Below are 26,960 nucleotides of genomic sequence, written 5' to 3'. Positions count from 1 at the left end.
AAGAATGCCATTGGTAGTTTGATAGGGATTGCATTGAATCTGTAGATTGCTTTGGGTAGTATAGTCATTTTCACAAATTTGTTTCTTCCAATCCAAGAACATGGTATATTTCTGCATCTGTTTATGTCATCTTTTATTTCTTTCATCAGTGTTTTATAGTTTTCTGAGTACAAGTTTTCCGCCTCCTTAGGCATGTTTATTCCTAGGTATTTTATTCTTTTTTGTTGCAATGGTAAATGGGAGTGTTTCCTTAATTTCTCTTTCTGATTTTTCATTGTTGGTGTATAGGAATGCAAGAGATTTCTGTGCATTCATTTTGTATCCCACAACCTTACCAAATTCATTGATTAGTTCTAGCAGTTTTCTGGTGGCATCTTTAGGATTTTCTATGTATAGTGTCATGTCATCAGCAAACAGTGACAGTTTTACTTCTTCTTTTCCAATTTGTATTCCTTTTATTTCTTTTTCTTCTCTGATTGCTGTGGCTAGGACTTCCAAAACTATGTTGAATAAGAGTGGCGAGAGTGGACGTCCTTGTCTTGTTCCTGATCTTAGTGGAAATGCTTTCAGTTTTTCACCATTGAGTATGATGCTTGCTGTGGGTTTGTCATATATGGCCTTTACTATGTTGAGGTATGCTCCCTCTATGCCCACTTTCTGGAGAGTTTTTATCATAAATGGGTGTTGAATTTTGTCAAAAGCTTTTCCTGCATCTATTGAGATGATTATATGGTTTTTATTCCTTAATTTGTTACTGTGGTATATCACATTGATTGATTTGTGTATATTGAAGAATCCTTGCATCCCTGGGATAAATCGCACTTGATCATGGTGTCTGATCCTTTTAACGTGCTGTTGGATTCTGTTTGCTAGTATTTTGTTCAGGATTTTTGCATCTATGTTCATCAGTGATATTGGTCTATAGTTTTCTTTTTTTGTGATATCTTTTTCTGGTTTTGGTATCAGGGTGATGGTGATTTTGTAGAATGAATTTGGGAGTGTTTCTCCCTCTGCAATTTTTTGGAAGTGTTTGACAAGGATTTGTGTTAGCTTTTCTCTAAATGTTTGATAGATTCACCTGTGAAGCCTTGTGGTCCTGGACTCTTGTTTGTTGGAAAATTTTAAATTATGGTTTCAATTTCATTACTTGTGATAGGTCTATTTATATTTTCTAATTCTTCCTGGTTCAGTCTTGGAAAGTTGTACTTTTCCAAGAATTTTTCCATTTCTTCATGGTTGTCCATTTTATTGGCATACAGGTGTTTGCAGTAGTCTCTTATAATCCTTTGTATTTCTGCAGTGTCAGTTGTGATTTCTCCTTTTTCATTTCTAATTTTATTGATTTGCATCCTCTCCCTTTTTTTCTTGATGAGTCTGGCTAAGGGTTAATCAATTTTGTTTAACTTCTTGAAGAACCAGCTTTTAGTTTTATTGATCTTTGCTATTGTTTTCTTCGTTTATATTTCATTTATTTCTGCTCTGATTTTTATGATTTCTTTCCTTCTATTGGCTTTGGGTTTTATTTGTTCTTCTCTAGTTGTCTTAAAGGTAGGGTTAGATTGTTTACTTGAAATTTTTCTTGTTTCTTGAGGTGAGATTGAATTGCTATAAACTTCCCTCTTAGAACGGCTTTTGCTGTGTCCTATAGGTTTTGGGTCATCGTATTTTCTTTGTCATTTGTTTCTATGTATTTTTTTATTTCTTCTTTGATTTCTTCAGTGATCTCTTGGTTATTTAGTAGCGCACTGTTTAACCTCCATGTGTTTCTGTTTTTTATGGGTTTTTTCCTGTAATTGAGTTCCAATCTCATAGCGCTGTGGTCAGAAAAGATGCTTGATATGATTTCAAATTTCTTAAATTTTCTGAGGCTTGATTTGTGACCCAAGATGTTATCTATCCTGGAGAATGTTCTGTGTGCACTTGAGAAGAAAGCGAATTCTGCCAGTTTTGGGTGGAATGTTCTATAAATATCAATTAAATCTACCTGGCCTATTGTGTCATTTAAAGCTTGTTTCCTTATTTATTTTATGTTTGGATGATCTGTCCATTGGTGTAAGTGGGGTGTTAAAGTCCCCTACTATTATTGTGTTACTGTCGATTTCTCCTTTCATGGTTGTTAGCATTTGCCTTATGTATTGAGGTGCTCCTATGCTGGGTGCATAAACATTTATAATTGTTATATCTTCTTCTTGGATTGATCCTTTGATCATTATGTAGTGTCCCTCCTTATCTCTTGTAACAGTCTTTATTTTAAAGTCTATTTTATCTGATACAAGTATTGCTACTCCAGCTTTCTTTTGATTTCCATTTGCATGGAATATCTTTTTCCATCCCCTCACTTTCAGTCTGTAAGTGTCCCTGGGTCTGAAGTGGGTCTCTTGTAGACAGCATATACACAGGTCTTGTTTTTGTATCCATTCAGCTAGTCTGTGTCTTTTGGTTGGGGCATTTAATCCATTTACATTCAAGGTTATTATCGATAAGTATGTTCCTATTAACATTTTCTTAATTCTTTTGGGTTTGTTTCTGTGGGTCTTTTTCTTCTCTTGTGTTTCCCACCTAAAGAAGTTTCTTTAGCATTTGTTGTAAAGCTGGTTTGGTGGTGCTGAATTCTCTTAGCTTTTGCTTGTCTGAAAAGCTTTTGACTTCTCCCTCGAATCTGAATGAGATCCTTGCTGGGTAGAGTATGTTGGTTGTAGGTTTTTCTCTTTCATCACTTTAAGTATATCCTCTCACTCCCTTCTGGCCTGCAGAGTTTCCACTGAAAAATCAGCTGATAACCTTATGGGTATTCCTTTGTATGTTATTTTTTGTTTTTCCCTTGCTGCTTTTAATATTTTTTCTTTGAATTTAATTTTTGTTAGTTTGATTAAGATGTGTCTTAGTGTGTTTTTCCTATGGTTTATCCTGTATGTGACTCTCTGTGCTTCCTGGACTTGGGTGACTATTTCCTTTCCCATGTTAGGGAAGTTTTCGACTATAATCTCTTCAAATATTTTCTCAGATCGTTTCTTTTTGTCTTCTTCTTCTGGGACCCCTATAATTCGAATTTTGGTGTGTTTAGTGTTGTCCCAGAGGTCTCTGAGGTTGTCTTCAATTCTTTTCATTCTTTTTTCTTTATTCTGTTCCTCAGAGGTTATTTCCACCATTTTGTCTTCCAGCTCACTTATTCATTCTTCTGCCTCAGTTATTCTGTTATTGATTCCTTCTAGTGTATTTTTCACTTCAGTTATTGTGTTGTTCATCTCTGTTTGTTCGTTCTGTAGTTCTTCTAGATCTTTGTTAAACATTTCTTGTATTTTCTCAATCCGGGTCTCCATTCTATTTCTGAGATTCTGGATCATCTTTACTATCATTACTCTGAATTCCTTTTCAGGTAGATTGCCTATTTCCTCTTCATTTATTTGGTCTTGTAGGTTTTTACCTTGCTCCTTCATCTGTGACATATTTTTTTGCCGTCTCTTTTTTTTTTTTTTTAATGAGTGGGATTGTGTTCCTTTCTTACTGGTTGTTTGGCCTAAGGTTTCCAGCACTGGAGTTTGTAGGCTCTTGGGTAGAGCTGGGTCTTGGGCTGAGATGAGGAACTCTGTGAGACCTCACTCCGATGAATATTCCCTGGGGTCTGAGGTTCTCTGTTAGTCCAGTGGTTGGGACTCGGAGCTCCCACTGCAGGAGCTTCAGCCTGACCCCGGGCTCATGAACGAAGATCCCGCAAGCCACGTGAGGTGGCAAAAAAAAAGAGAACAATAACAAAGTAAAAAATAAAATTAGACTAAGTAACTAACAGATATGTTAGAAAGGATATAAAAATAAAACTATAGATGAATCAACAACTGGAAGGTACATCAATACCACAATAGTAAAAAAGAGGAGGAGGGAAAAGAAAAACAAAAAAAGGGGGGGGGGGGAAGGCCTTGGCTGTGGAGGGCGGGGCCTATGGGCTAGGTTTAAGCAGTGGGTGGGGCCTACGCTTAGGACCCACAGGGCTGGAAAAGGCCCTGGGGGCTGTAGGCTGTGGGGCTTAGGCTCAAGGAACAGAAGGGACCCAGGCGTGCCTCCCATCCCTGGTCTCAGAGGGCAGGGGACCTCACCTGGGAGCTCAGGAGGCTCCTGGTGCCCGAGTGGGTGGGGAAATCACCCTCTGCTCCTCTCCCACTCCTCCCCGAGGGCCCCTCACGTCTGTCTTTCTTGTTCTCCCCTCGGCTTCCTTCCTATGCCGCCAAGGACCCACACAACCTTTATGGAGTCAATTCCTCTTTAAACCAAGTCTAAGCTTTTTCCTCCTCCATCATCTATCCTACAGACCATCCCCCCAATAAAGTCATGTAGGTGTAAGCTAAAGGAGACATGTTACTGTAAAAGAGATGGTGACATGGGGGTCTAGATCCCTTTTTTATGTAGCTTACTTGTTCCTTTTAAATCTCCCCAAGCTTGGTCTCTGACCTATCGTTTTCATTATATAATAGATTACTGCTAAATTAGCTAATAATGGACAGCTCTTGTCACATAGTCACTTGATGTCTCGTGGACATGTGCTCAATAGCATGGCAGGAGATGCTTTTCAAAAAGCATGTAGTTCTCTGCTGCAGAAAGTATGACTTTGCTCCAGAACCCCAGGGTGTTTGTGCTACAGCTCTCTCATTAGGGCTTGTGAGAGATTCCTCTTACTGTTTTTTTTTTTTTTTTAAATTATTAGCACCTTTAATTAATTAATTAATTAATTATTTATTTATTTGGCTGTGTTGGGTCTTCGTTTCTGTGCGAGGGCCTTCTCCAGCTGCGGCAAGCGGGGGCCACTCTTCATCGCGGTGCGCGGGCCTCTCACTATCGTGGCCTCTCTCGTTGCGGAGCACAGGCTCCAGACGCGCAGGCTCAGCAGTTGTGGCTCACGGGCCCAGTTGCTCCGCGGCATGTGGGATCTTCCCAGACCAGGGCTCGAACCCGTGTCCCCTGCATTAGCAGGCAGACTCTCAACCACTGCGCCACCAGGGAAGCCCCCTCTTACTGTTTTTATCTACCATGGATACTCTACTACCAAGAGATCTGCCAAATCATATGATCTGAGCAGCAGGGCAATTTGCATTGCAGCCTGGACCTACAGCATAATCATCCTCACTTAAATCTGACAACCTTCTAAATTCCCCAGTAAATGGTTTGGAGCAGTATATACTGTTTCCAAAATCCAAATAGACCCATCAAGTGTTGTGTTTCTTTCTCAGTCGTATGGAGTAAGGTATAATAACTTGTCCTTTACTTAGCAGGGTTGTCTCATCAATCCCTAGACCACTGGAATCTTGAAGATGTCAGTGATGTGGCAGGTGTCTGAATCTTTACAGGCCTTTTCTTCCACTCTCTGGCAAGTATATATCTTACTAGAGCATCAAGAGTATTTGTCATTTCCTGCTTGCCAAGTCTGACTAGTATGGCATCAATATACTATATATATGGTATCATGACAAGCATAATGGTTTTATGGACTGTCAAGACAACTGAGGTCCCTGAAGATTATTTTGACAAAATTCAGGAGCATTAACATAGACTCCAGATGGCTTGTATGTACTGCTGGCCCTAGTAAATGTTTTAAATTGAAGTATAGTTGATTTACAATGTTCTATTAGTTTCTGGTGTGCAGCAAAGTGATTCAGTGATTATATATATATATATATATTCTTTTTCATATTCTTTTCCATTATGGTTTATTACAAGATATTGAATATAGTTCCCTGTGCTATACAGCAGGACCTTGTTGTTTATCTACTTTATATATAGTAGTTTGTATCTGCTAATCCCAAACTCCTAATTTATCCTCCCCCCTGCCCCACTCTGGTAACCATAAGTTTGTTTTCTAAGTCTTTGAGTCTATTCCTGTTTCCTAAATAAGTTCACTTACGTCGTATTTTAGATTACACATATAAGTGATCACATATGGTATTTGTCTTTCTCTTTCTGACTTACTTCACTTAGTATGATAATCTCTAGGTCCATCCATGTTGCTGCAAATGGCATTATTTCATTTTTTTGTTTTGTTTTTTTATGGCTGAGTAGTAGTCCATTGTGTATATACCTCATCTTCTTTATTCATTCATCTGTTGATGGACATTTAGGTTGCCACGTTTTTCTCCTAATCTTTGAAATATTTTTTTCCTAAAATTGAAGGCATTTCTTTTTTTTTCTTTTTTTTCTTTTTTTGGCTGTGACGCATGGCTTGTGGGATCTTAGTTCCCCAACCAGGGATCAAACCTGGGCCCATGGCAGTGAAAGCCCACATCCTAACCACTGGACCGCCAGGGAATTCCCTGAAGGTACATTTCTGACCGTGCCCAGCAGGCCCAGATTTTACTAATTCCAAGCTGACATGCTCACTTCTTCTGTCATTTTTCAAATCCGTTAATTGTCAATCAGAATAAAGTCCAAAGTAGCAGCTCTCTACATTACTTACATCATTATCCTGGTATTCAGCCCCCTTTTTAATCAACTGCTCTATTTTTAGCAGAACAGAATGTCTAGTAGCTGACTGGAGAGTTGAAATCATCCATCACTACTGTACCATGCCTTTGTACCAATTTCCTGATCAGTATTAAGAAAGACTTGTCCACAAATAGTTGGTATGGCCCATAGTATCTCCTACAGTTAAATCACTTGTTTATCTCTTCTTTAATCCTCACTCAATTGAGTGTCATCATGCTTCTTCTCCCAGGTTTCATTTAGTATAACTTCTTAAGCTACATTTATTTTTGTACATCTATTCCTGAACAAGGGATTCAATAATCACCCATTGGTGTATTTCACAGATGAGTCTTATTCCACCAAGCCTCAGTGAAACTTCTTAGTACAAACTGTTCTCTTAAAAAAAACCTCAAAAATTTCCTTAGAAGTTGAATCATGAGTAACAAAAATAGGTCTCCAGAATCTTAGGCTGTCAAAATGCGTTATACCCAACTTCTCTCATCTTCCTAGTTCTCCACATCCCTACAACATGTCAGTAGGTACAGAGAACAAAACCAGATATTTATTGAATTACACAATTCTTTCAGTAAGCTCATCATCATTTTGTTTGAGAAACTTTTACTAATTTGCTAAGTAAACTTCAAGCTTTGATAGAGGAAATGTTGTATTTTATATGACACAGAGTAATGAAATGAAAATTTAATATTTTCATTATTGTATCTGTACTTTTTCATTTTGATTAAATATCTTCCTTATAGCTGAAATTTGTTTTCTTTCAAACTGGTCTTAGTTTCTTTTAGACTTGAGCTTATGAGTCCATGTTGGTTTTCATTACTTGGTTAAATAACCAGAGCCACTGACAGTAGTGTTTGAAATAGTGATCCCAGCTCTAACAAAATTTGACCTAATTTACAGTGTATTAATTCTAAAATTTTCTAGTACTCCTTCACCTTTAAATTATACCTTGCTTTCATTCTATAGCTGTTTTGTCAATCCATTAAGTACAAAACGAGTTTGGCGCCTCCTAGGTCTTAAAAATCTTCCCTTTAGAGAGGCACAGATTTAAGAACAATACCCCTCTTCTCTGCCCACAAAAAGTTGTTTTATTTGTCCTGAGTAAGAATGCACTGTGTTCACTCTGCCTATTAGTGTATACTTTCTTTTTTTTTAACTTTATGTGTATAGCAAGCTGTAGGGCTTTATCTTCAGACAGCAAACTGACTCCTCAAAAGAGAGCCATGTCATGGTATTCCCTCATGATGCTACTGTGGCCTATGGCTTGATCCTCAGCTTTGCAGATAACAAAATCTAGTCATTCAGAAAATCTGATTCATGGCAATCATTCATGAAAGACTGATACTTAACACAAATACTAATTTATAAGTGAAATTTACTAGACAGTCATACTGGCACATTATTATATCCTCATTTTACTAATAAAAAGTTGTGTGGGAAGCAAAGGTATAATTACAAGGTTACATGGTAACCATGAAATTAGAACAAAGTGGAATTAATTGGACATCTACTGAAAACAAAATATGGTCTCATCTATTATGCATGCATCTCTTGAATAGTTTTAAAGTAAATCAAAGGTTTAGAATGGCCAGTTAGGGTATCTATACTGTTAGTTTTGCCTCTCTGGCTAAGGTGACAACTGACAACCAGGGTGAATTTAAAGGATATAAATAGACATTTCTCCAAAAATGACATACAGATGGCCAACAAACACATGAAAAGATGCTCAACATCACTAACCATTAGAGAAATGCAAATCAAAACCACCATGAGGTATCACCTCACACCGGTCAGAATGGCCATCATCAAAAAATCTAGAAACAGTAAATGCTGGAGAGGGTGTGGAGAAAAGGGAACCCTCCTGCACTGTTGGTGGGAATGTAAATTGATACAGCCACTACAGAGATTCCCTAAAACACTAAAAATAGAACTACCATATGACCCAACAATCCCACTACTGGGCATACAGCCTGAGAAAACCATAATTCAAAAAGATATATGTACCACAATGTTCATTGCAGCACTATTTACAATAGCCAGGACATGGAAACAACCTAAATGTCCATTGACAGATGAATGGATAAAGAAGATGTGGCACATATATACAATGGAATATTACTCAGCCATAAAAAGGAACGAAATTGAGTTACTTGTAGTGAGGTGGATGGACCTAGAGTCTGTCATACAGAGTGAAGTACGTCAGAAAGAGAAAAACAAATACCGTATGCTAATGCATATATATGGAATCTAGAAAAATGGTACTGATGAACCTAGTGGTAGGGCAGGAATAAAGACGCAGACGATGAGAATGGACTTGAGGACATGGTGGGGAACGGGAGGCTGGGACGTAGTGACAGAGTAGCATTGACATATATACAGTGCCAAATGTAAAATAGCTAGCTAGTGGGAAGCTGCTGCATAGCACAGGGAGATCGGCTCAGTGCTTTGTGACGACCTAGAGGGGTGGGATAGGGAGGGTGGGAGGGAGGCTCAAGAGGGAGGGGATATGGGGATGTATGTATGAATATAGCTGATTCACTTTATTGTACAGCAGAAACTAATACAACATTGTAAAGCAATTATACTCCAATAAAGATGTATTAAAAGAAAAAAGGACATAAAGCATTCATGGGGGGGTTCTGGGATATGCCTGGGAAATGCCCAAAAAAGCTAGATTTCTTGCAGGCACATGAGAAGGGAGGGGAAATGAAACAGAAGCAGATAGTTTAATCAACTCTTTCAAGAATCTGGGCCATGTAAGTGCATGACAAGATGGGTAGCTAGACTGAGGATGTGGGATTGAGGATAAGGTTTTTCTTTTTTAGGTTAGGTGAGACTTGGATATGTTTAATGTTGATGAGAAAAAGCTAGTGCACAGGAAAAGACTGACAATAGAGATGAGACGAGATAACTGATGAAGGAAAGTCCCTGAGAATACAGAAAGGGATCCAAAATACAGGTAAACAGATTACCTAGAGGGAAACCTAGACTTCACTCAGATGACAAAGAGTGCAGATTAAGTTTGTAAATGTAGGAGCAGGAAATTGTAGGAATTCTCTTCTGATGGCTGCCATTCATTCTTTGAAGCAGGAGGTAAAGTCACCTGCTAAATATGTATCTGTGTGTGGGTGTCATGACAGACTTAAGAGAAGTAGTTAAGATTTGATCCAAGTGGAGATAAAGATTAATACAAAGAATTTTTAGGCAATGGTGTAAAATTAGGGTAAGGTTAAGCTACTTTACAAAGAGATCCTCAAAATTCAGTTGCTTAAAAAGACAATTTTATTTCTCTCTCATGTAATAGTCCAAGGAAAGTGCTCCAGGTCACATAGGCATGCAGGTTCTTTCTATATTGTTTTTCTGCCATCTCCTATGGTGTTTTCCTCATCTATATGATTGAAGTTGGGTTGCAGGCAATTCCAGCTCTAGAGAAAGGAAAAGAACTTGGAGGAGCATGTACGTAATATTTTAATGCCCACACCTGAAGTTTTACACATTTCTGCTTGTAGTCTTCTGGTGAGAACTTAGTCACTGGAGAGGCTGGGAAATACAGTGCCTGGCCACTGGCCCAGCTAAAACTCTGTAATTATAGAAAAAGGAAAAGAACTGATTTCGGTGAAAAATTAGTAGTCTTCACCACAGCACGGCTGTATGCTTTTCTCAATATATAACAACTTAAATATAGGGGAAAAAAAGGATAGATAATGAATTCAGTAAAGCTTTTCCGTGTAACCAAAGAACTAACAATTTCAGGATAATGGCAAGGGAGTGATTTGAAGAGACAGACCATCATAATATCTAGGTTGAATAAGAAAATGAATAATAACTGCAGGTAACAGTTAGCATTCACTGTTCACTTACTATGTGCCAGGTAGTATTCTAAGTGCTCTAAGTGTATTTGACTTGTTTAATACTCATAACAACCATTTAAGGTATGTGCTGTTATTCTACTTTATAATTAAGGAAACAAAGGCACATAGAGATTAAATAACTTGCCCAAAGTGACACAGTAAATTGGTGGCAAAGTCAGGCTCTGAACTGGTTCAGAAGTAATCTGGTCTAAAGCCCACACTCTTGACCTCATCATTATACTGCCTCAATGATAGCAGTTATTGTCTATTGAGTATTTACTCTTTTCAGGTAGTATGCTAGTATTTCATGTGCATTATCTAATTTTATCTTCACCATAAGCTGCTGAGGTAGCTACTGCTTCTATTTTACATTTAAGGAGACTAAAGTTCAGTTATTCAATAACTAGCTCCACGTCATGTGCTTATAATAAAAGTGAAGAAACAATGATCAAATCCAGATCTATATTATCTCTAAGCCCATTTCTTCTTTCTAAATATCTAAATTTTTATTATTAATATAGAATTTATGAACAGTGAAATTCAGCTATTGTAAGCACATAAGTCAATGAGTTTTGTCAAACGTATATACCTATGTAGCAAACAACCTAATCAGGATAGAACATTTCTATCATCTCAGAAAGTTTCCTCCTGTCCCTCTTCTTTTTTTTTTAAAGCACCTTTTTTTTTTTAAAGATCGTCATTTAAATTTTATTTATTTATTTATTTGTTTGTTTGTTTGTTTGTCTGCTTTGGGTCTTCGTTGCTGTGCGCGGGCTTTCTCTAGTTGCGGTGAGCGGGGGCTATTCTTCGTTGCGATGCGCGGGCTTCTCATTGCGGTGGCTTCTTTTGCTGCGGAGCACAGGCTCTAGGTGTGTGGGCTTCAGTAGTTGTGGCACATGGCCTCAGTAGTTGTGTCTCATGGGCTCTAGAGCGCAGGCTCAGTAGTTGTGGCGCAAAGGCTTAGTTGCTCCGTGGCATGTGGGATCTTCCCAGACCAGGGATCGAACCAGGGTCCCATACATTGGCAGGCGGATTCTTAACCACTGTGCCACCAGGGAAGTCCCCCCTGTCCCTTTTCTATTCAATTCCCCACCCTTGAGAGACAAGCACTGTTTTGATTTCTATTATATATCAGTTTTGTTTGTTCTTTTTTTTTTTTTTTTTTTTTTTTTTATTTTTTCACACACACACACACTGTATTTTATTTTTACAAGAGATAAATCGACTGACACCAAGCATTGTACATGGATGACCACAACAAAAGCAACAATGATTGCAATTACCAAACATGAAACACACTCATACTATGTCATAGTATTGACATTCAGTCCAGTAATCCTCCACTGTAACAGCTCCTTTACTTTGCAGTGAAAATTGATTTGTATATTCTTTGCCTCTGAGTCCTTGTGGAATTTTTTTTTTTTTTTTTCAAATTCAGACAGAAAGTCACAAAAATTATACTCATCCTCATCAGTTCACTCAGTCCCATGTAATTAATTTTTTTTTTTTCATCTTGATCTTTTGTTAGCACTTTTATGAGTTCATCAGTTTTTCATTAGAGTTCTGAAAATGCTTATTCATTCAGTTCAGCAGTACAGTCCGTTACCAGAAACCTGTACTTGTCAGAGTCTTTTCCATGTATTTCTTGAAGATGAAACCCTTTTATAGGAACATATTTGCAAAATCATCAGAGTACACCCAGAACTGTCTGTAAATGACAAAAGACTTAAAAATGACCACGGTTAAAGATTTGATGACAGTTCATAATAATGCAGTTGACAAGAAAATTAGTTATTTCTGAGATATACATTTTAAAGTAATAAATAGGATTATTACTTATAACATTATACCAGAACATATAAGATTTTTAGAAATTTCATGTAATGTCTGAAACATTTATATTAACATATTTCCATACATATTTCCATACAAGTACAAATATAAGATTTTTAGAAATTTCATGTAATGTCTGAAACATTTATATTAACATATTTCCATACATATTTCCATACAAATACAAATATGATTTTTAGAAATTTCATGTAATGTCTGAAACATTTATATTAACATATTTCCATACATATTTCCATACAAATACAAATATAAGATTTTTAGAAATTTCATGTAATGTCTGAAACATTTATATTAACATGTTTCCATACAAATAACCCAATGAAAGTTTAGTATTAGTTGTTTTGTTTGTTTTTTTATACTGCAGGTTCTTATTAGGCATCAGTTTTATACACATCAGTGTATACATGTCAATCCCAATCGCCCAATTCAGCACACCACCATCCCCACCCCACCGCAGTTTTCCCCCCTTGGTGTCCATATGTCCATTCTCTACATCTGTGTCTCAACTTCTGCCCTGCAAACTGGCTCATCTGTACCATTTTTCTAGGTTCCGCATACATGCATTAATATACGATATTTGTTTTTCTCTTTCTGACTTACTTCACTCTGTATGACAGTCTCTAGATCCATCCACGTCTCAACAAATGACTCAATTTCGTTCCTTTTTATGGCTGAGTAATATTCCATTGTATATATGTACCACATCTTCTTTATCCATTTGTCTGCTGATGGGCATTTAGGTTGCTTCCATGACCTGGCTATTGTAAATAGTGCTGCAATGAACATTCGGGTGCATGTGTCTTTTTGAATTACGGTTTTCTCTGGGTATATGCCCAGTAGTGGGATTGCTGGGTCATATGGTAATTCTATTTTTAGTTTTTTAAGGAACCTCCATATTGTTCTCCATAGTGGCTGTATCAATTTACATTCCCACCAACAGTGCAAGAGGGTTCCCTTTTCACCACACCCTCTCCAGCATTTGTTGTTTGTAGATTTTCTGATGATGCCCATTCTAACAGGAGTGAGGTGATACCTCATTGTAGTTTTGATTTGCATTTCTCTAATAATTGGTGATGTTGAGCATCTTTTCATGTGCTTCGTGGCCGTCTGTATGTCTTCTTTGGAGAAATGTCTATTTAGGTCTTCTGCCCATTTTTGGATTGGGGTGTTTGTTTCTTTGATATTGAGCTGAATGAGCTGTTTATATATTTTGGAGATTAATCCTTTGTCCGTTGATTCATTTGCAAATATTTTCTCCCATTCTGAGGGTTGTCTTTTCGTCTTGTTTATGGTTTCCTTTGCTGTGCAAAAGCTTTGAAGTTTCATGAGGTCCCACTTGTTTATTTTTGTTTTTATTTCCATTACTCTAGGAGGTGGATCAAAAAAGATCTTGCTGTGATTTATGTCAAAGAGTGTTCTGTTCTTCGTATGTTTTCCTCTAAGAGTTTTATAGTGTCCAGTCTTATATTTAGGTCTCTAATCCATTTTGAGTTTATTTTTGTGTATGGTGTTAGGGAGTATTCTAATTTCATTCTTTTACATGTAGCTGTCCAGTTTTCCCAGCACCACTTATTGAAGAGACTGTCTTTTCTCCATTGTATATCTTTGCCTCCTTTGTCATAGATTAGTTGACCATAGGTGCGTGGGTTAATCTCTGGGCTTTCTATCTTGTTCCATTGATCTATGTTTCTGTTTTTGTGCCAGTACCATATTGTCTTGATTACTGTAGCTTTGTAGTATAGTCTGAAGTCAGGGAGTCTGATTCCTCCAGCTCCATTTTTTTGCCTCAAGACTGCTTTGCCTATTCGGGGTCTTTTGTGTCTCCATACAAATTTTAAGATGATTTGTTCTAGCTCCGTAAAAAATGCCATTGGTAATTTGATAGGGATTGCATTGAATCTGTAGATTGCTTTGGGTAGTATACTCATTTTCACAATGTTGATTCTTCCAATCCAAGAACATGGTATATCTCTCCATCTATTTGTATCATCTTTAATTTCTTTCATCAGTGTCTTATAGTTTTCTGCATACAGGTCTTTTGTCTCCCTAGGTAGGTTTATTCCTAGGTATTTTATTCTTTTTGTTGCAATGGTAAATGGGAGTGTTTCCATAATTTCTCTTTCAGATTTTTCATCATTAGTGTATAGGAATGCAAGAGATTTCTGTGCATTAATTTTGTATCCTGCAACTTTACCATATTCATTAATTAGCTCTAGCAGTTTTCTGGTGGCAGTTTTAGGATTCTCTATGTATAGTATCATGTCATCCGCAAACAGTGACAGTTTTATTTCTTCTTTTCCAATTTGTATTCCTTTTATTTCTTTTTCTCTCTGATTGCCGTGGCTAGGACTTCCAAAACTATGTTGAATAATAGTGGCGAGAGTGGACATCCTTGTCTTGTTCCTGATCTTAGAGGAAATGCTTTCAGTTTTTCACCATTGAGAATGATGTTTGCTGTGGGTTTGTCATATATGGCCTTTATTATGTTGAGGTAGGTTCCCTCTATGCCCACTTTCTGGAGAGTTTTTATCAGAAATGGGTGTTGAATTTTGTCAAAAGCTTTTTCTGCATCTATTGAGATGATCATATGGTTTTTATTCTTCAATTTGTTAATATGGTGTATCACATTGATTGATTTGCGTATATTGAAGAATCCTTGCATCCCTGGGATAAATCCCACTTGATCGTGGTGTATGATCCTTTTAATGTGTTGTTGGATTCTGTTTGCTAGTATTTTGTTGAGGATTTTTGCATCTATATTCATCAGTGATATTGGTCTGTAATTTTCTTTTTTTGTAGTGTCTTTGTCTGGTTTTGGTATCAGGGTGATGGTGGCCTCATAGAATGAGTTTGGGAGTGTTCCTTCCTCTGCAATTTTTTGGAAGAGTTTGAGAAGGATGGGTGTTAGCTCTTCTCTAAATGTTTGATAGAATTCACCTGTGAAGCCATCTGGTCCTGGACTTTTGTTTGTTGGAAGATTTTTAATCACAGTTTCAATTTCATTACTTGTGATTGGTCTGTTCATATTTTCTATTTCTTCCTGGTTCAGTCTTGGAAGGTTATACCTTTCTAAGAATTTGTCCATTTCTTCCAGGTTGTCCATTTTATTGGCATAAAGTTGCTTGTAGTAGTCTCTTAGGATGCTTTGTATTTCTGCAGTGTCTGTTGTAACTTCTCCTTTTTCATTTCTGATTTTATTGATTTGAGTCCTCTCCCTCTTTTTCTTGATGAGTCTGGCTAATGGTTTATCAATTTTGTTTATCTTCTCAAAGAATCAACTTTTAGTTTTATTGATCTTTGCTATTGTTTTCTTTGTTTCTATTTCATTTATTTCTGCTCTGATCTTTATGATTTCTTTCCTTCTGCTAACTTTGGGTTTTGTTTGTTCTTCTTTCTCTAGTTTCTTTAAGTGTAAGGTTAGATTGTTTACTTGAGCTTTTTCTTGTTTCTTTAGGTAGGCTTGTATAGCTATAAACTTCCCTCTTAGAACTGCTTTTGCTGCATCCCATAGGTTTTGGGTCGTCGTGTTTTCATTGTCATTTGTCTCTAGGTATTTTTTGATTTCCTCTTTGATTTCTTCAGTGATCTCTTGGTTATTTAGTAACGTATTGTTTAGCCTCCATGTGTTTGTCCTTTTTACGTTTTTTTCCCTGTAATTCATTTCTAATCTCATAGCGTTGTGGTCAGAAAAGATGCTTGATATGATTTCAATTTTCTTAAATTTACTGAGGCTTGATTTGTGACCCAAGATGTGATCTATCTTGGAGAATGTTCCGTGCGCACTTGAGAAGAACGTGTAATCTGCTGTTTTTGGATGGAATGTCCGATATATATCAATTAAATCTATCTGGTCTATTGTGTCATTTAAAGCTTCTGTTTCCTTATTTATTTTCATTTTGGATGATCTGTCCATTGGTGTAAGTGAGGTGTTAAAGTCCCCCACTATTATTGTGTTACTGTCGATTTCCTCTTTTATAGCTGTTAGCAGTTGCCTTATGTATTGAGGTGCTCCTATGTTGGGTGCATATATATTTATAATTGTTATATCTTCTTCTTGGATTGATCCCTGGATCATTATGTAGTGTCCTTCCTTGTCTCTTGTAACATTCTTTAATTTAAAGTCTATTTTATCTGATATGAGTATAGCTACTCCAGCTTTCTTTTGATTTCCATTTGCATGGAATATCTTTTTCCATCCCCTCACTTTCAGTCTGTATGTGTCCCTAGGTCTAAAGTGGGTCTCTTGTAGACAGCATATAGATGGGTCTTGTTTTTGTATCCATTCAGCCAGTCTATGTCTTTTGGTTGGGGCATTTAATCCATTCACGTTTAAGGTAATAATCGATATGTATGTTCCTATGACCATTTTCTTAATTGTTTTGTGTTTGTTTTTGTAGGTCCTTTTCTTCTCTTGTGTTTCCCACTTAGAGAAGTTCCTTTAGCATTTGTTGTAGAGCTGGTTTGGTGGTGCTGAATTCTCTTAGCTTTTGCTTGTCTGTAAAGCTTTTGATTTCTCCATCAAATCTAAATGAGATCCTTGCCGGGTAGAGTAATCTTGGTTGTAGGTTCTTCCCTTTCATCACTTTAAGTATATCATGCCACTCCCTTCTGGCTTGCAGAGTTTCTGCTGAGAAATCAGCTGTTAACCTTATGGGAGTTCCCTTGTATGTTATTTGTCGTTTTTCCCTTGCTGCTTTCAATAATTTTTCTTTGTCTTTAATTTTTGCCACTTTGATTACTATGTGTCTCGGCGTGTTTCTCCTTGGGTTTATCCTGTATGGGACTCTCTGCGCTTCCTGGACTTGGGTGGCTATTTCCTTTCCCATGTTAGGGAAGTTTTCGACTATAATCTCTTCAAATATTTTCTCTGGTCCTTTCTCTCTCTCTTCTCCTTCTGGGACCCCTATAATGCGAATGTTGTTGCGTTTAATGTTATCCCAGAGGTCTCTTAGGCTGTCTTCATTTCTTTTCATTCTTTTTTCTTTAGTCTGTTCCGCAGCAGTGAATTCCATCATTCTGTCTTCCAGGTCACTTATCCGTTCTTCTGCCTCAGTTATTCTGCTATTGATTCCTTCTAGTGTAGTTTTCATTTCAGTTATTGTATTGGTCATCTCTGTTTGTTTGTTCTTTAATTCTTCTAGGTCTTTGTTAATCATTTCTTGCATCTTCTCAATCTTTGCCTCCATTCTTATTCCAAGGTCCTGGATCATCTTCACTATCATTATTCTGAATTCTTTTTCTGGAAGGTTGCCTATCTCCACTTCATTTAGTTGTTTTTCTGGGGTTTTTTCTTGTTCCTTCATCTGGTACATAGCCCTCTGCCTTTTCATCTTCTCTATCTTTCTGTAACTGTGGTTTTTGGTCCACAGGCTGCAGGATTATAGTTTTTCTTGCTTCTGTTGTCTGCCCTCTGGTGGTTGAGGCTATCTAAGAGGCTTGATCAGTTTTGTTTGTTCTTAAAATTCATATAAATGGAGTCATATAGTATTTAGTTTTATGTATAGCTTTTTTCATTCAGTATATTTTTGATATGTATCCATTTATTCTGTATAACAGTTTATTCTTTTTATAGTACTTAACTGTGAATGTATCAAGTTGCCTATTCATTCTTATACTCATGGACATTTGAGTTTTTCTAGTTTTTGGCTATAAATGAGAAATGGTACTATGAACATTAATGTACAAGTCTTTTGGTATACGTATATTTTCATTTCTTTTGGCTAAATATCTAGGAGTGGTATTGCTGGATCATATAATAGCTCTATGTAGAAATTAAAAGGAACTGCCAAAGAATTTTCCAAAGTGATTCTAGATGTTCCACATCATTTGGTGTTACCAGTTATTTTAATATTAGCTATTCTTTTTTTTTTTGTTTATTTGTTAATATTAGCTATTCTCATGGGTAGCCTATTGTGGTTTTATTTTTATTTTCTTAATGACTAAAGATGTTGAACACTTTTAAATGTGCACATGACCACTCACATATGTTATTCTGTGAAGCATCTGTTTAAGTCTTTTACCTTTTTTTTTGTTTTTTGGCCATGCTGTGCAGCATGCGGAATCTTAGTTCCCCAACCAGGGATTGAACCCAGGCCCCCTTCATTGGGAGCATGGAGTCTTAACCACTGGACAGCCAGGGAAGTCCCCTTACCTATTTTTAAATTGGGATTTAAAATTTTCTTTTAATTTATAGTGAGTTTTTTACAAATTTTGAATGCAAGTTTTCTGTTTCATATATTTATAGCTCTCTCTCTGTAGTATGTGTCTTCATTTTCTTAATGCTGAGAGATTTAAGAGAAGCTTTTCATTTTGATCAAGTCATTCATTAACTTTTATAACTAGTGCTCTTTGGGTCCTAAGAAATCTCTACATACTCCAAAGTCATGAAGTTATTCTCCTATGTTTCTTCTAGAATCTTTAAAGTTTTAGATTTTACATTTAGGTCTATAATCCACCCTGACTTAATTTTAAAATATAATATGAGGTAGAAATGAGATTATTTTTTCCCCCCTTAAGTTTCTCCAACAGTTCCATCATTATTTGTTGAGGGCTTTCCTTTCAACATTGAATTACTTTGGTGCCTTGCTGAAAATCAGTTAAATATATACCTTTACATATTATATATATATATAAATATATATTAAATCATATAAATATATAAATACATAATCTGTTATGTTCCACTGATATATTTATGAACTCTTTTTAGTTCTATTGAATTGTAACTTCATAATAATTCTTGAAGTCAGGTAGTATAGTGTAAGTCCTCCAACTTTGTTCTTTTTCAAGATTATTTGTCTCCTCTAGGTCCTTGACATTTCCAATTAACTGTTAGAATCAGCTTGTCAAAGTCTTTAAAAAAATCTATTGGAATTTTGTTTGGGTCTGCATTGAATCTATACATCAATTTGAGATAGAACTGACATCTTAGCAATATTGAACATCATTAATGTGGTATATATTCTCTTTCTCTTTAAATCTTTGTCTTGGCAGTGTTTTGAACTTTTTAATATACAGGTCTTCATGTCTTATATTAAATTTTTTCCTAGGTACTTTATGTTGCTTATTGTTGATATGAAAAAGGTTTTAGTGATTTGAATAGAAGATCAAACCAGTCACAACATTCCCTTAAGCCAAAGCATAATCAAGGCCCTAATTCTCCTCAATTTGGTGGAGGCTGAGAGGTGAGGAAGCTACAGAAGAAAAGTTTGAAGCTAGCAGAGGCTGGTTCATGAGGTTTAAGGAAAGACACCATCTCCCAACATCAAAGTACAAGGTGAAGCAGCAAGCGCTGATGTAGAAGCTGCAAGTTATCCCGAAGATCTACCTAAGATAATTAATGAAGGTGGCTACACTAAACAATAGACTTTAAGCACAGACTAAACAGCCTTCTATTGGAAGAAGATGCCATCAGGACTTTCATAGCTAGAGAGGAGAAGTCAATACCTGGTTTCAAAGCTTCAAAGACAGGCTGACTTTCTTGTCAGGGGCTAACGCAGCTGTGACTTGAAGTTGAAGCCAATGCTCATTTACCATTCTGAAAATCCTACGGCACTTAAGAATTATGCTAAATCTACTCTGCCTGCACTCTGTAAATGCAACAATAAATCCTGGATGACAGTACATCTGTCTACAACATGGTTTACTGAATATTTGAATCCCACTGTTGAGACCTACTGCTCAGAAAAAAAGATTCCTTTCAAAATATTACTGCTCATTTACAACACACCTGGTCACCAAGAGCTTGGATGGAGATGTACAATGAGATTAATGTTGCCTTCATGCCTGCTTAACACAACGTCCATTCTGCAGCCCATGGATCAAGGAGCAATTTCCACTTTCAAGTGTTATTATTTGAGAAATAAAGTTTGTAAGGCTATAGCTGCCATAGTGAGTGATTCCTCTGATTGATCTGCGCAAAGTAAACTGAAAACCTGCTAGAAAGGATTCACCATGCTAAATACCATTAAGAACATTTGTGATTCATGGGAGGACAAAATACTAACACTCATAAGAATTTGGAAGAAGTTAATCCCAAACCTCCTGGATGACTTGGAGGGGTTTAAGACTTTAGTGGAGGAAGCAGCAAGAGAACTAGAATCAGAAGTGGAGCCTGAAGTTTTGACTGAATTGTCACAATCTCATGATAAAACTTGAATGAATGAGGGGTTACTTCTTATGCATGAGCAGAGAGAGTAGTTCCTTGGGATGGAATCTACTCCTCGTGAAGATGCTGTAAAGACTGTTGAAGTGACAACAAAGGATTTAGAATATTATATAAACTTAGGTGATAAAGCAGGATTTGAGAGGATTGACTCCAATTCTGAAAGAAGTCCTACTGTGGGTAAAAGGCTGTCAAACAGCACTGCATGCTACAGGAAATTGTTTGTTAAAGGAAGGGTCCATCTGTGCGGCAATCTTCATTGTTGTCTTATGTTAAGAAATTGCCACAGACACCCCAGCCTCAGCCACTACCAAGACAGAGGAAAGATCCTCCACCAGAAAAAAGATAATGAATGCTGAAGGCTCAGATAATGGTTAGTATTTGTTAGCAATAAAGCATTTTAAAATTAAGGCATGTACATTGATTTTTTTTTAGACATAATGCTACACAGACTAACATACATAGTTATGTAAACATAACTTTGATTATGCTTGATTTGTTTACTGTGCTATTCACTTTTTTGCAGTGGTCTGGAACTGCACTAGCAATAAAGCATTTTAAAATTAAGGCATGTACAAGACTGTCATGTGGATTAAATGAGTTAACAAATATAAAATGCCTAAAATAGTGCTTGATAAATGGTAAACATTCAACAAAAGCTAGCCATTATTAATACAATTATGAACCTGTGGCAGAATGAGCTCTAAATTCATATTACTTGTTTTAAAAATAAAGTATCACTAGAAAAATAAGCAAATAATATGGTAGACTGAATGTACTTATTATGCATTTTAACAATGATTTCTACATAAAAAATAAAGAAAAGGAAAGTAGCAAGTTTAAACCAAAACAATAAATAAAGTGAATTAATTTTCACAAAAAGTATAAGTAAGTTTTAGAAGAAAGAACTTTCTTTAAAAATCTGAAAATGTATTCAAAATATAAAATTTATTCAAAAGCAATAAAATAACAGTTTCTATGAAGTATGAACTCTATATAATAAGTAAACACAGCACAGTACCAAAAATTCCATTTTTCATCACATCAACGTCTTCTTTTAATTACAAATTTTCTCCCTGGAATAATGCAAATTAATAGATTATTATTTGAAATATTGATTTAGCATTAAAAGTCCACTATAATAATGAGGGGCATAATTTAAAGCAAGAGTGGAAAATATTTAGTCAGTTGAAAAACATGAATCAGAATGTCAATAATGGACCACATCGATAGAAAAAGCAAATAAATCTGGTTGGGGGATTAGGAGGGAGTGCAAAATTAAATTAAATTGATTTTAAAAACAAAAACAGGTGACAATAAAAATAAGATATTTAGACATCGGTGTCACTTTATGGTTCAACTGAAGGCACAGTAAGAAAGATAGATGAAGGGCTACATGAAAAAAGTCAATGAAAAAGAGAGAAGAGAGAAAAAAACAGAGCAGGAAAGGAAAAAGACAAGAGAGAAATGTTGCACAAAGAAGTAGCACAACATACAGAAGTAGAAAAATAGAGGGAAGAGTCTCAGGAGATTCTAAAACTCCTATAGGTCAAATATTCTTGTCATATCTTGGTCTTTGCTTGGGCCAGGAATTTGAAAATATTATCATGTCTCTAGGTGTTTACCTGTACTCCTACTTCATCTTGTTTTTTTGTTTTCCACTTTTGTTACCCAATCACTGATTTTATCAATTCTCATTTTTCATCTTGTTGCACGGTATACAGGACCATATTTTGTAAACTACTTTTCTTTTTGAAAATAAGAGGGATAAATAATACTCCTTTCAACTTCCTAATAAACTGTGAATTAGCTAATTAATTCACAACACTTCTACTGCTCTAATCTAAAACAGGAGTTCTTAACTCGAAGTCTGTGAACTCCTTGAAACTGTGTTCAAAATTGTGTGCATGTGTAACTTTTTGTGAGTTTTGAAGCTTTTGTCGGAGTCTGAAAGCAAAATACTACTGTGGTAGAGGCTTTATTGTGAATGGAACTGCCAACATAGTTAACCATTAAGAAAATCAGTATTGGGGCTGATCTTCTTGTTCCAAGAAAGGAAGCTAACACTTATTTAACATTTCTCACATACCAATTTCTATGTTCTTTCTGCTGCACCAGTGGACTTTAAGATTGCACCCTTTGGAGCAGGGCTAATGGACGTCCTAAGCACAGTCCAATAGTGATGGCCCCAGCCCTTCCATTGCTTAAAATAAAGAGCTTTATTTTACACCTTTACACATATTAACTGATGAGTTAAATGCTATCAGGACTCAGCCCGCTGGTTTTTACTCTCTACAGAAGTGAAACTCACACCATGAGTTGGAAACAAATGTAAATATCGGACAACACCTTCAAACCAAACTTTAAAACTTTAGTCATTCACCATACCAAAGAAAGATTTTTTTAACAGTGTAGATTAAATTGGAATATGGCGGATAAAGACAATAACAAAAAAGTCTACTATAGTCAAGTGTGGCAGTGAAAGGGTTAAAGGCATGATAGCTAGGGCAAAAAACTCTGTGGTGCTCCCCTTCCCTTGGTGCCCTAAGCTTCTGCTTATTTTCCTTAAAAGTTAATCCAAGGCTGCTCTGTAGTTTTTGCATGAGCAGCCATGAAAGAGGTGAGCAAGTAATTGGGTAAAGCTCAGACACAATTCACCCTCAATCAGATAAACTATCTTTGTATCTGATTGACATATTTGTGTTTCTTTATAACATTTCATTTAAACAAGTCTCCTTGGCTTTTTAAAAGAGCTTAAAAAGTCTGCTTTTAAATCAGAGACCAACCCAATGTCTACTTTAGTGATGGGTGAAACAAGCTGAGGACAAGAACTAGCCTGTACATCAAGGTTCTACACCCCAATTTAAAATACTTCATGTCAAATTTTACAAAGTGGTACACAGTCATTAATGCAATGCACATGTAAATGACCATGAAGGTAGTTAAAGAGTAAAACCATAGCAAGTCAAAGTTTCTTTCAATAGTAGCTGTCCTAGCTCTGAATTTTCTTACTTTCCATTAGAAAAAAACAGTGAAATTACAAAGAAAAAAAATGGAGGCCCTACAGAAAAAAGCATTGAGAAGACATCTTCAGCCACCTTTTCCTCAAGATTAGGTATAATCAGTAAGTAATGACCATTAGAAAATTGAAAAAAACCCACAGATGAGCATTTATCAAGCATCAGTCCTAGCACAGGTTCCAAAGGACACCAAATATAGTTCTCAGCAAACAAAAGAGCCAGTCCTTTCTGTCCAAGACAAAATTAAGCCAACACAGAGGCTCATGAGTTATAAGAGTCCCAAGTGAGCTTCAAGTCATGATGAGTATTGACAGTGAAACCGAGCAGGACCCTGTGGGTCTCCTGGGCACAGAAGCCTTTCTGTGTTCCCTGTTTATTGTTTGTAGAAAATAGGCTTCAGCCTCCATGACCTTCCCTGAATTCCAAAGGGCAGGTTCAAACTGTTGCTAATCAGGGAAGGGAGGGGACACAGAGACAGACAAGGGAGGAACAGTCCAAAAACAATAGCGCAGCCTTGGGGCAGGGTCCTGGTCCTGCCTCAAGGGATACACATAACAATATCTTTGAGCTCTTCTGCAGAACTAAATCTCCCAACAAATGGAAGATGTTAACTACTTGATGAAGCATTCTTCATTCCAGAGAGAAAGTCACAGTTTGATAACCTCAAGAACCACAGAAGTTCATCAGGAAACCACCTGAGGACAGATGAAAGGAATACAGGCCCTGCACATACCCTAATCCTTATCAGCAACCCCGCCCTTGAACCACTGCTATAAAATTCCTCACCAAACTCCCTGGGTTTTGAGGCTACGAGCCTCCTGTATCCCCCTTTGCCTGGCAAAGCAATAAAGCTATTCTTTTCTACTTCACCCAAAACTCTGTCTCTGAAATTCAGTACGGCACCAGTGCACAGAGGCCAAGTTTTTGGCATTAACAGTGGTTAGTGCATTTAAAACTCAGCAGAGTATCACTAGTGTTAAAAAACAAAATTCAGGGGCTTCCCTGGTGGCGCAGTGGTTGAGAATCTGCCTGCTAATGCAGGGGACACGGGTTCGAGCCCTGGTCTGGGAAGATTCCACATGCCGCGGAGCGACTAGGCCCGTGAGCCACAATTACTGAGCCTGCGCGTCTGGAGCCTGTGCTCCGCAACAAGAAAGGCCACGATAGTGAGAGGCCCACGCACCGCGATGAAGAGTGGCCCCCACTTGCCGCAACTAGAGAAAGCCCTCGCACAGAAACGAAGACCCAACACAGCCATAAATAAATAATTAAAAAAAAACAAAAAAACAAAAAAAAACACAAAATTCAACCAAGTATATTTGAAGATCTAATTGGCTTTATGAATAATGCATGAATCAGATAGCATTTCATTTAGTAAACAGAGAGATGCTCAGAGTGTTAGGGGAAACAATGACTGAAACTGCTGCCCTAGCCAGGGACCACAGTAACCACTTGCATGAATTACCTTAGACAGGAGGTCCTGGGAAGGAATGCAGAATTAACAAGCTACCACCAACCGGAGTAATTCAGGGAAGGTCAAAAGGAGAGAGGAGACACCAGTCCATATGTCCTATCACCCTCTCAGAATTCTCCTCGCTGGAATCCATCTTGGCTGAGTGATGCGTGTGCCACCAGGAAGGACCCTGAGTCAAAATGATTGGCCAGAGACAACCTGGAAACTAATCCCATCACCATAAAACCCGAGACTGAAAGCCAGTGGCAGAGCAGTCCTCCTGGGTTCCCTTACCCTCTTGCTCTCCACCCAGGTGCCCCTTCCCAATAAAGTCTCTTGCTTTGTCAGCACGTGTGTCTCCTCGGACAATTCATTTCTGAGTGTTAGACAAGAGTCCACTCTCAGGCCCTGGAAGGGGTCCCCCTTCCTGCAACAAAAGGAGCTGTACAATATGGAAGGCATTAATAGGCAGAATCTGGGCAGGATAAGACAGTTATTAGCAAAAGAAAAGAAAGGATTGTTTCAGTCAAGGTCACCTTTCTTTGGGGGAAGGGTGGCCGGGGTCTTATCAGGCAGATTACCTCGATAATGCTGATCAGAAAATTCCAATGATTGACTTAAAATTCCATTCCTAGGAGAGGCTGCAATTAGGTCTTGGTTTGCTGTCCTAGGGGCAAGTGACTCCACTTCATGCTCCACTTTTTTTTTTAACACTAGCAATAAATAAAACTATATGTGTACAGAATTTAACTTCGGCTAGATTTTCTTAAGAACTGACTAAAGTATTTTGCACTGAGTTTCCATGATAATAGAATAGGTAAATTGATTTGAAATATTCAAATCCATCTATCTTTTCCAATGACCTTTAGAGTGAGAAATATTCTATCAGTTGTGTAGTAATTTTAAGTCCCACAACCTTAATCTCTAATTGACTAAGTAGTTGCAAGACCAAACTATATAATTAGACAGTACTGAAGAAATATAAGTACAATTATGTAAATAGTATTATCAATAGTGGTTAAGAACAGAGACTCAGCTTCCTCATCTATGTGGTGAGAATAATAATAGTAGCCACTAAAATAGAAGATTTGGTATTATTAGGATAATAATAGTACCTATCACAAGATTGTTAATAAAGATTAAATGAGTTAATCTATGTAAAGCATTTAGAATAGTAAATCTATAATCTATCACAAATTTATCCTATATAAATTCTATTTTACCAAAAATAAGACTCTTGTATATCCATGACTGTAAGGGCCATTGGAATATAGCAGAGGTTCTTAAAGGGAGCAGTACTCTCCCCTAGGGAACATTCTGGAAATCTGTAAGAGTACTTGTTGGTTGTCACTATGATGGGGAAAAAGGGACATCCTGTTGCTGGCACAGAATAGACAGGGACAAAAGACACCAGATGTCTTTTGGTTTGCATGGCAGTTCTACACAACAAAACTATCTCCTTGGCAATCCTACTAGACCTCCCTAGTTCATTTATATTTTCCCACTCTACAAGATAACTGTTTCATATACCTCCCCTCTTCTTAAACCTCTAATACCTTACCCTGCCTTAGCTGATAACCCTGCTTCTTAATTCACTAAGAAAACAAAGGCAATTAATAATGGAATTCCTCCCCTCCCACCATGTGTTTCTTCCACTCCATGTATTTCTGTACCCTTATATTCTGCCTTCCTTCCCAGTACAGTGGATAAACTGCCCCTTCTTTTATTCAAGGCCAATTCTACTTCTCTTCTGGATCCTGTCTCCTTCAGCCTACCTTAAGGATTTTACTCCTTCCACTCTGTCTTGCATTATCAGTTTCCTTGTCTACTGGATCATTCCTACCAACATACAAAAAGCTGTTTTCTCTCTTATCCTAAAAAACAAAATAAAAAACTCTCCCTTGATATAACATTCCCCTCATTTCTCTGCTCTACTGTATATCAAGAGTTGTTTATTCTTGGTGTTTCCATTTCTTCTCCTCCCATTCTTTGCTGATTCCACTCTAATCAGGCTTTTATCCTCACTATTACTCTGAAGCCATTCTTAAAAATGTCATTAAGAGCTTCCACATTACCAAATATGATATCAATTATCAATCCTCACTTTATTTAGCAACATTTGACACAGTTGATCTCACCCTCCTTCTTGAAGCACA

General features: G+C 37.0%; 1 protein-coding gene across 2 annotated transcripts in view; it reads right to left on the bottom strand.

Annotated features, from left to right (window-relative positions):
- CCDC18 (coiled-coil domain containing 18) overlaps positions 1-26,960 on the bottom strand; it is a 133,084-nt gene that overhangs the window by 1,877 nt on the left and 104,247 nt on the right. Inside the window, exon 31 of one of the 2 annotated variants that reach the window (XM_059926458.1) lies at positions 21,353-21,407. In XM_059926458.1, coding sequence (XP_059782441.1) covers positions 21,393-21,407 — 15 coding nt within the window. In that variant the 3' untranslated portion in view covers positions 21,353-21,392. Of the gene's footprint in view, positions 1-21,327; positions 21,408-26,960 lie in introns of those variants that run through there. The other variant, XM_059926451.1, reaches the window with a different exon arrangement.

The sequence above is a fragment of the Balaenoptera ricei genome, chromosome 1, assembly GCF_028023285.1.
Source record: "Balaenoptera ricei isolate mBalRic1 chromosome 1, mBalRic1.hap2, whole genome shotgun sequence".
Taxonomy (NCBI): Eukaryota; Metazoa; Chordata; class Mammalia; order Artiodactyla; family Balaenopteridae; genus Balaenoptera; species Balaenoptera ricei.
This window is presented reverse-complemented; position numbering and strand designations above follow the sequence as displayed.